Source organism: Arvicanthis niloticus, chromosome 13 (genome assembly GCF_011762505.2).
Source record: "Arvicanthis niloticus isolate mArvNil1 chromosome 13, mArvNil1.pat.X, whole genome shotgun sequence".
In the NCBI taxonomy this organism is placed as follows: Eukaryota; Metazoa; Chordata; class Mammalia; order Rodentia; family Muridae; genus Arvicanthis; species Arvicanthis niloticus.
In genome coordinates, this window is record NC_047670.1 from 13566656 (window position 1) to 13577554 (window position 10899).

Consider the following 10899-nt stretch of genomic DNA (forward strand, 5'->3'; position numbering starts at 1 on the left):
TGCTGGGATTAAAGGTGTGTGCACCACTGCCTGGCTCACCTCTTGATTTCTTATCGTTACAGTTTATTCTGTTGTCTGTGAGAAATATTAATCTGCATTCCACAGGCCAGTCAAGGAAACATGGCTCAGTGGTTAAGAGTACTTGTGGTTTTCCAGTGGACCCAAGTTCTGTTCCCAGCATCCACATGGTAACTCACAACCATCCATAACTCCAGTTTCAGGGGATCTGACACCCTCTTCTGATGTCTATGGCACCAGGCATGTACACAGTGCACAGGTATACATACAGGCAAAATATCCATATACATAAATCAAAAAACAACAAAAACAATGTATTTGGGAACAGATTTAAGGTTATATAGTATTTAGTACTGCAACATGTATTACAATGTTCTGTATCTTTTTTTAGTATTAACATCACAAAAGTTAGATGCAAATATTTCAATAAACATAACACATGCAGTTTCAATAGAGCTTCAATCCGCGGCACAGAATACAACCATGTAACATACAGGCTGATGAGATGGCTTAGTGGGTAAAGGTCTTTGCACAAAGGCTGGTAAACTGATCCGAGTTCAGTTCCTGGAATCCACATAGATGGAGGGAGAGAATGATGCTCCCAGAAGTTCATTTCTGAGCACATGAACACACACATGGGTGTGGGTATTTGTGCATATATCTGTGTATACACACACACACTAAGTAAATGTTCTTAAAAGAAATGTAAGTCAGTGTTTTTTAGTGCATTTATAGGTATGTATAGGTATTTTTTTTACCAGTACAGTCACACCTCATGTTGGTCTTTGTGGGATTCCCCACACCCCTTAAGTTGCTACCTTGGTTTTCTTTCTATTACTGTGCTAAAGACCATGACCAGAAGCAACTTGCAGGAAGAAAGGGTTTATTTGCTTTACGCTCCAGGGTCGCAGTATGTTGAGGGAAGCTGAGGGAGGAAGTGTAGCAGAGACCATGCACACTGCCTTTTTCAGGGCTTGCTCAGCTTCCTTTTCCACACCATCTAAGTCCCAGGGGTGGCAGCCTCCCACATCAGTCTCACCGCCAGGCCAGTCTGATGGAGTCATTTTTCCCGATCAAGGTTTACACTTCATAGATGACCTAGCTGTGTCAGACTGGTGACTCTCACCAGGACAGTTGCAGGTGTGTCCTGCTGTGTGACATGCCTCATATCCATCCATCGCACGACAGGTATCCAGTTGCCTCCACCTTGACAGCAGTGAACAATGCTACTTTTCACATTTCTGCAGTAAAGTTTAGGGATATACATGTCCTAGGGTAGGATTACCAGGTCCTGTGGTGACTTGTTTGAAACTTGGGGCTGTACCGTTTCACATTGTTACCAGAAATGTGTGTTTCTCTCTTGAACCTTTTTTAAGTCAAAGAAGTTTAAAATTGGGGAGAGATTTTAAAATAATTGAGTTCTAATCCAATTAGATATGGCTGGAGCAAGAGCATAGAGAGTTCCTGATCAAACATCTCATGTGTCACTTTTAGCACTTTGTTCTTCTGGGTCTTAATCTTAAGTAACTTTAGATGCTTCATTTTGACAATGGAACAATATAATCAGATAATCCTTAGAATAAAAACTGTGGGAAAGTACATGCCTGTAACTGTAGGCGTATGTTTTGGCTACTTTATTGGGTTCTTAAATCTACCATCCCCACCCCACCCCACTCCATCCCCAACACTGGGTAGGAGAGCGAAGCTTAGAGGGAAGGGAGGCATAGACTTTTCAGACCACCTCCTGCTAATTAGGGCTTCAAGTTTCAGTCTTAGTTAGACTATTTCCAACCAGCAAACAGAATTCCAGCAGTAGCAGAAGCAACAAGTGCAATAGCAAAAACCAGTAGCAGCAGAGGGAGCCACCGCTGTCCTCTCGGGCTCTCTCACATTTATAATCTATTCTCTCAAGAGTCCCCAAAATTCCAAATGCAGACCATCTGCAGCCGGCAAGAGTCACATCCCTCCTACAGCACCAGACAAAATCATAGTTAGGAGCTGTGGACAAACAATCTGAAGCAGCCTCACATCCCATACCTGGGATGAAAACAAAAACATAATCACATAACATAACTGGGTTATTTAAGAAACCAAAATTCTTACTGCGTGTAATACTGGAAGTCAGGGTGCTAAGCAGGAGGAACTTACCATCAAGTTTGGCTTACCTCTTGCCAGAGAATAAGTAGTACAGTGGTAAAATAGTTTAATAAATTTGACCGATGTCCCATCCTTAGCCACCCCACCCCCTCCAGTATCAGTACCATAGGTGTACTGTGATAGAACAAGACTGTGGCAGGACACCCCTTGAAATACAGGAGGTTCAGTAACATTAACTGTGTATGCAGTAAAGCCTTCATAGTGTTGTGACTTCTTACTGTTCTAAATTGTTTTTTAATTTTGAAAATTAAAAATCTGATGACTGTTACTTGCAGGGCTACTTGATTAGCTGTGTTTGGAGCTGCTACAGGTACATCAATGGCAGGAACTCCTCTGATGTTCTGGTTTATGTGACCAGCAATGATACCACGGTAAGTGTGATGTCACCAAAGGAGACCTCCCTCCCTCTCTGCTGCACGACAATGCCTGATGCTTTAGTGTTTGCTGTTTATTTCCTGCTTTATTTACGACATGTTATTTTTTTTTGCTTTTGTTTTTTGAGACAGGGTTTCTCTGTGTAGCCCTGGCTGTCCTGGAACTCTCTCTGTAGCCCAGGCTGGCCTCGACCTCACTGAGATCTGCTTGCCTTTGCCTCTGAGTGCTGGGATTAAAAGTGTGTGCCACCTCTGCCTGGCCAAGACATATTTGTCATTTGTATGCTCTGCAGAGTATACCAGGTTGTAGACTTTTTGTCAGTGTGACGGAGACCTGGAAGAAATGACTTAGAAGGAGAGGGGTGCTTTGGTTATCTTTTCGACGTTTCTGTTGTGTGATAGGGCTTGTTCTATTACCACAGTCTTGTGGTAAGATACAAAGAATATCATTGCTGCAGACCCTGTGGTGGAAGAGGTTGCTCACATCAGGGCAGCCAAGAAGCAGAGAGGACAATGGGACCTCTCCCAAAGGACCACCACTTCCCTCTAAGCCAGCCTCACTAATGCCATCAGATTAGGAAGTCAGCGGTAGGTTACTCCATTGATGAGGCCAGAGCCTTTGTTATCCAGTTGCTTCAGTGGTTGGATCCACTAGCTGGGGACTGAGTCTTGGCAGTGAGGGGAGTTCCAGGGTATTTCACATCCAAACCATAACATAGATAATAATTGGGCCTTGGAAAACAGCAGCAACAAAGAAAACAAAGCAAACTGAAACAAAAACCCAGCCTAAAGAGAGAGATTGCTGCTCTCTCAGAGGTCCCAGGCTCATTTCCTGGCACCACATGCCACCTCACAACCACCTGTAACTATAGTTCCAGTTGATCTGGCTCTGTCCCCTCCACAGGTACCAGCCATGCACATGATACACAGACATACATGCAGCCAAAACACTAGTACATGAATATAATATATATAGAATATACACATAACAAAACAGTGAAGAGCTGGGGATATGAAAACTACATGTATTTTGATAAGTTGTATAAACTTCTTGTTTTGTACCTATTCTGTATCATTAGATAGGGAAAGCAGATGCTTTCTCTAAACACTAATGCATCACAGTTCATAGGACTGGTGTTCAGGCTAGACCATCCTTGGCCAGTTGGAGCCTCATCAATAGCTCTAAGGTGTTCTTGCTCTCTGGAATAACAGACTCATATATTTTCTCTACCACCCCTGTGGTGTGCCATGTCTCCAAAGAGCCATTCTTGTTGGTGGAAAATGATCTCTGGTGACCATAATTATAGTCCCCAGGATTGGAGCATTTTAAGATTGTTTGGCAAGAACTAGGAGGCTTAATGTTGACATCCTGATTTAAAAATCACAATGTGCCGATGCCTGTCTCAGGCCATCTAGGAGGTTGGGGTAATCTAGTTTTTCATAGCACATAGCCCCACATACACTTCTCCTTTGCCCGTGTCAGTACTGGGCATCCACGTCAACATAATAACATGTCATGCCTGGCTTTCACTTCCTATTAAGTACTGGGCCAGATGGCTCTTCTCCCAGGCTAAATAAATTCTTGTTGACCTTTGTGGATAGATACTGGAGTTCTTATTACAAAATAAACATGCCTCGTCTCCTTTTCTAAGACAGTGCACATGCTGTGATCCAGATTCATGCTTTCTCAAATTCTGCACGCAGAGAAGACAGGAAAGAGTCTTTACATACCGGACATCATTCCCAGACCAGGTTTAACTTTGCATCCATTTCTAGCCAGACCGTAGTGGGAACGCCTGGGGAGAGGGTCCCAAGTATAATTTATACCTTGGAGCCTAAGCGAGAATAAATACTCAACTCTTCGTTGCACTAAGCAGTCATGTGTGCACAGCTTGACAGCAGCCTGCTCAGTATGTAGGAAGTGTTGTTTTGTTTCTCTTAAGAGTTTAAAATATCCCAAGGTGCCCCTCTGTGCCTCTGCAGCCGCCTGGCCCCAGCACTGTTGGTGCCTTAGGGAGACGCACCCTCCCTTTTCGAGCCCCAGTTGGAGAAGTCATGTGGTGGACACATTATGTAACGTCACATTGTCTTCCTAGTGCATGAACATGTGCTCTCTGGGGAAAAAGCACATTCAAGTGATAAAGACAGAGATTATGAAATTTTTTTGTAATTAAACATTTGCAAATTGAAGTTTTTGACAACTTAATCTGTGCAACTTTGTTTCACTGACACCACCAAGACTGGGGTCCCAGCAATATTTTGCCAAATGTAAAGTATGGAGTGCAATCTCTGTGGGACCAAGGTCTTCAGAATCAGTGAGGGTAACATTTAGCTAAAACAGTGTCTGAAATTCTGATTCCAGATAAAAGCATTATAGCCTTAGGTATGATAGGAAGGTTCTTAATATTTTAAAGGGAAAATGTAAACTTCAAGGAGTCTGTTACGCTATGCCTTGTTGTAGGTGCTAATTCAGATTACCTTAATGTAAGTTTATTGCTCTGAGTTCTCAGTATTCTGCTACATGAGGCTTTCTTAGTCTGTTCTATAATATATTTATAAATACAGTTATAAGAAAAAACTTTAATTGATGGTCAGACCATCTCCCTAGTAGCCGTTGCCCAGTAGATTCCCTGGCACACTGAAGGTCAGTTAGGCTGACCTTTGGCCGTAAAATGCTCTGAAGAACTCAGCAGTTGGAATGACATATATGGTGGTCTCAGTGACTTGTCCAGTTCCTTCAGTTTTCTTTCCTTCCCCTTCCCTCTTCACCCAGCCCTACTCCCCCATCTCCTCCCCCCCACTTTTTTATTCAGCTACTATGCTGATTTTCTTCACTTGGTATAAACTGGACATGGTTAGAGGCAAGTTCTTCACCAGGCTCTTGAGCACTTTTTTTTAACCATAGAGAGATGAGGGTGTGTGATCACGTTGACAGGGAGAAAGACCTTTTGTTGGTCTTGGTTCATTCATCTCCAAGGAACTAGACAGAACCCAAAACATTAGCAAGTCTTCATCCTGTAAGTGTTGCAGAGAAGTCATAACTAACCTGCTGGACAAGCTTGGGGAAGTTCTTGCTTCCAGGGCAGTTAGAGGGCAAGCTTCAGATGTGTTTTAGCTGGATTCAAGAGCATCTCAGTCGGCCAGACAGGGTCTCTGTGTTGTTTGGGTGATGGTGTAGCCATCTTCGTTATGTAGGTAACTTCCACAGTGAGATGGAGTTGCCCAGCGGGACATCTCTTGGAGCAAAGCTCCGCTGTGGCGTGAAGCATGGCTGGAGCTCTTCCATGGCATTTATCATCTATTAACTGATGAACTGAGTTTCTTTTCTAGATTTTATTTATTGTATGTAGGGTGTTGTTTGTGTGCACATATGCATGTACAGGCTGGCTGTTGACATTGGGTAGCCTCCTCTGCCTTGACACTCTAGGCAAGCACTTTACTGAGCTGGCAGGGAGTGGGGTGTGCATGGAGAGAAAAATGGAGTTTACACGAGGGTGGAATTTGTACTGGACACATATAAAGTAGCCCCGGGTGTGTGTGCTTGAACATTCTGGCACTCAGCCATTAGCCTCTGCTTGGTCGCAGCAACTCTACACTGGAGCAGGACATGTTCTTGGTCTTCTTTTCTCCCTCTCTCTCATTTAGTCCTGACCGCAGTGTGGCCTCATTCCATGAATGGTTAGGGTTTTTTTTTTTTTTTTTCCTAAAAAAATTCAACTAAATGCCAAGTGATTAAAAATGTCAAAATAGTCACACTATCATCTATTACATCATGGCATCCTAGTTGGCAAATTTGGTGTTAGTCATGTGACAGTCATTTCTCTCAATGTCCAAGTTCTTATGGAAAAGGAGGATGGCCGAATCCTCGGTGCTGACAGAGCATACTTAGGATCAAAAATGCAGTCTGTACTCAGCCGTCCTGTCTTTCAGTCAGGACCAGATTGAGCATCAGTTAGATAGGAGGATGCTGAGAACTTAAACTAGTTCCATCTGGAGAACTCTCAAATGTATTCTGATAGCCAGAGGTGACACGTCAAGAATATTTCACAGCCAACGCAGAACAGTGACTGAGGGTGTGATCAGCTCAGTGGAGGGAGGAATCTTCAGATTGCAAGGTGAAGTCAGCAGAGTGTTTCTGAGAAAAGACCATCAGTGATGAAGTGCTGATATTTGCAGTAAAACAGCATTCGATACAGGCTTGCTTGATAATGAATATTAGTGTGAGAGTTCTATTTTGACAGAACATAATTATGCCTCCCCTGAAAGAAAATGTTGTGTTCAGCCTCTGAACATTTTGGGGAAATTTGGCCTGAATGTTTCGCTTTGTAAGAAAGGAAAGAAACAGAGTCGAATGTGCTGGTTGCTTTCATTTCCTTCACAGCCCTGTGTTCTAAGACTTCTCCAAAGATAATGGTAGTTACAGTCAGTTAATTCTTCAGTGAGGCTGCCGAGGATAATGCAGAACCTATCATTCTATAGTTAATGTTCCTACGCTGGTCACGGCTCCACTGGTCATGGGTGGCCCTCCTGGATACATACACACACCTCAGATCACAGACACATGTAGAGAGCCTTTCCTGAATGCCCTGCTGCATCTCTCCAACCTCCTGTAAGTCGACAGTGGCCAGGCCCCTCCAACTTCCCAGAAACTGTTCCACTGCCCGTCTTCTTTCCCGCTACCACACGTGTAGCGAGAACAAGTGTTCTCTCTAATGTCTAGTCACTTCTTCTGGCCTTCCCGGGAGGGGAGCTTTTCTGGTCTGCACTGGTCTGCAGTATACTGCCTTTCCCCCTGTTCTTGATCATCTTCCTGTTTTGCCTGCTCTGCCTCCTAAGCCATATGCTCCTAAGCAGACAGCACGGTAAGTCACTGCCTTTGTGTTGCTGATGTGAGTACCCCCAGAGTGGATGGTCCCTCTGTGAGGAGAGCCCTGCAGATGCCTTCTTGCCTCTTGGACTCAAGTGCATCTCAGGTGTTCCTGTCCCTTGATTGATTTGTGAGGTATTTAGGACAGAGGAACACCATTAACTGCTCCTTTGAGGAGACAGACACAAAGCTGACAGGAACAGCGGCTTGTAGGATGTGTGACCCAGCCCTGGGGCAGCAAACTGGGATCCGGGGGACCTGGAAGAGAGAACTGGAGGACAGGGGAACACAAAAGAGGACAACTTGTCTAGAGTCTGACCAAACCGTAATTTTTATTTTATTTTATTTTATTTTATTTACTCAGGAGTTATATACACATAGAGGCAGGATGTGGGGAAGGGGATGATGCACGAGCATAGGTCTTCTCAGGGGGAGTACAGATATCTTCCAGAACAGGGTATCAGCTGAGTGAAGAAGCAGGGAACAGGTCACTATGACTCTGTCTATGATTCACTTGTTTCTTATCTAAGCTGGTACTGTCCTCCAAGGCTGCCTATCCCAAGGTCTGTGACTACTAGTTCTTATCCAAGCTGGTAAATTTCCACCAAGGCTGCCTGTTTACAAGATCTAATGGCCATCTGTTTTAGGGTCAGTGTTTTCCCACAGAGACCAAGACTTTGTGTTAGCAAGCATGTATGGCTGACTTAGACCTACAGCTGATTTTAGACCTTCAGTGTATAAGCAAGGTCACTCCTGACAAATATGGTGTCAGATGCCTTGCTCCACTGTTGCCTGTTAATTTGATTGCAGCTAGTCGTTGTCAGTTGTCTGTCACCTGCTTGACTGTGAGCCATGTCAGTCAAATACACTATAGCAAGGAAGGTCACCTGGTTCTGTGTGCCCTGCAGGGTGTCTGGGTCTTGTTGGCAGTGTCCCTGAGTCTGAGTAGGAAGTAGGTACCACAGCACCTGGCTGTGTCAGGCTTCTAACATGTCTGCTTCTGGGTACTCCCGGTGGATAGCATGGGGAAACATCTGAGCAGGATGCTGAGAGTGGATGACTTCTGCTGTGTTCCACCAGGAGAACTTGCTTTCCACCCAGCAGTTCCAACACACCTTCCTAATCAGGTCCTCAGTCCTCCAGGCCCACATTAATAATTTATTCAACTTCCTTGTTCCCATTACTGTGGCTTCTGAGTTTTGGTTGAGTCAAAACAATCCAGAGGACGTCTGCCTTACGTGCACCTTCATTTTCTCCCTGGGGAAACCTCAGAGGCAACCTAACGGATTCGTGTTGTTTGCACCTACTGAGCCCCACCACGAGGTGAACAGAAGGCCCCACTTTTGGGTGAGGTAATGGCTGCAGCCTATGGGAGTTACGAGTGGAAAAGAGAAACCTGTTAAGTTAGTGAGCAGTGGGAGTGTAGTAAGTAGGGTGACAGACACCCAGGTTTTCGGTGTTTCTCATCTGTTATTATTTATCTTTCCATGCAGCGAATAACTACAGACAGTCCTGGTTTATGCTTGAAATGTCACCACAGACGTGTTGTCTTGTCAGTCAGCATGCAGCGAATAACTACAGACAGTCCTGGTTTATGCTTGAAATGTCACCACAGACGTGTTGTCTTGTCAGTCAGCATGCAGCGAATAACTACAGACAGTCCTGGTTTATGCTTGAAATGTCACCACAGACGTGTTGTCTTGTCAGTCAGCACATAGTGTTGTTAGTTTCCCTCCAGCCACCTGACTAACACCTACCCTCTCAGGTTCGTGCCAAGCAGAAGGCTGAGCACTTTATAGGCCTCTGATCTTCAGGTCTTTCTGTTTTACAGATGTGAAACCTGAGACTACATAATCTATCTAAGGACATGCTGGTAACAGTGTGAATCGTGACCACCCCCTTATTCCTTTACACGTGGCTGTGCAGGCACATGTGGAAAGTGGCAGGAAAGCATAGGTGGCAGCAGGCACGCCCCAGTTGCTTCCTTAAGGTTTCAAAGTCTCATATGAAATGTGTCCATTTAGTGGGCCACACACTGGAGCACCCATTATAGGAAGGGTTAACTGTGTGTATGTTCAGAGTCAGGGAGTGGATGCCTGCTTTTAAACACTGACTTTGGGTTCTCCTCTCAGGTGCTGCTGCCTCCGTATGATGATGCCACTGCTGTGACTGGCACTGCCAAGGAGCCACCACCACCTTACGTGTCTGCCTGAACCTGGTGTGGAGGAGCTGAGAGCAGCAGTTTGATCCCACAGCTTCGTGAATGAATGATCCTGTGGTTTCACTTCCATGATGAGCTCTCTGAGCCTGTTTGTTGTTAAACGGCCATGTTTTATAATTTAGATGTTAGGTTGAGGCCTCTGGTGTTTGAGGTACACCCTGTAGCTACAGCACTCAGTAGGATTGTTTTGGTAGGAGTGGGTTGTGATGAGTTCCCAGAGTTTTTCTCAAAACTATAGATGGCGTTCCCAGTCTGGTTTATACCTGCCTGGCCCCAAAGCTGGGTGGTCAGTCATCCTTTTCCTCTCCGTTTCCTCTGACTGTTTTGAACATATAAAATCAAAAATAGATAGTACTTAAATCATTCCAGTATCCCTAATACAAATAATATTAATTGTTTTAATTAGGTAGTTAGGAGCCCTTACATATGTGATATAAGAATTTCCCTGCTATCCCCAAATTCAGTGATATTCTGAATTTGCTAGTCAAGGATTTTGTTTGTGCTAAATAAAAGACCCTGAGGTAATAGGGAACAGTGTGGGCACGAGCTGCCCGGGCTGCCCGTTGTTTTGGGCTGTGGCTGATGTGTCTCCCTGTGTGAAAGGGGGACCAGCTTGCTTGGCCCAGAAAGACTCACCTTCACTTTTCCTCAGTGTCTTGCCTCAGCAAATCTCTTGCTTTGCTGAGCAGAACCGCCCATGTATGTTTGGGAGAAGGTGTTCACACTCTTTCCTTGCAAGGCATAACCTACTTTGAATTTCTAAGTATGCCTAATCATTTATTAAAATGTCAAGCAGTCCTCAGAAAGATAAGGAGGCTTGTTCCCATGTGGAATGCTCTAGACTGTCTGGATTGCAAAAACAGTTTGTGTTCTTGTCTCTGAATGTGAGCAGCTCTTCTGCTTGGTCATTGCTTAATGTGCTGTACACGAAGGCTTTGCAATTAAAGTTTGTCTGCATCCAAGAGAACAATCATGCCTCTGGTGACTGTCTGGTGACTCTCTCTGTCCTCAGGGGGCTCTGGTGACTGCCTGGTGACTCTCCTTGTTCTTTGGGCTACACAGATACACATAGTTCAGCTCATTTCACACAGATGGTCTAATACTTAAATGCTGATGAATTTTGTTGGGCCAAGAATGATGGTCCAACAACACCCTGTGTCCCGGGTCACTTGCCTGACCTTGTACAATATCCAGCAGTGGTATGTGTGATCATGCTGTCTCCATGGTACCCACACCTGCCCACCTTCCAACCCCCCCACCCC

At 44.7% G+C, this 10899-nt stretch overlaps 1 protein-coding gene across 1 annotated transcript in view; it reads left to right on the forward strand.

The window, feature by feature from the left end:
* Nucleotides 1-10607, forward strand: part of Laptm4b (lysosomal protein transmembrane 4 beta) — a 36125-nt gene extending 25518 nt beyond the window's left edge. The window contains exons 6-7 of the mRNA XM_034516717.2: nt 2451-2546; nt 9549-10607. Of these exons, the coding sequence (XP_034372608.1) occupies nt 2451-2546; nt 9549-9629 (177 nt within the window). The 3' untranslated portion in view covers nt 9630-10607. The remainder of the gene's footprint in view (nt 1-2450; nt 2547-9548) is intronic.
* The last annotated feature ends 292 nt before the right edge of the window (nt 10608-10899 follow it).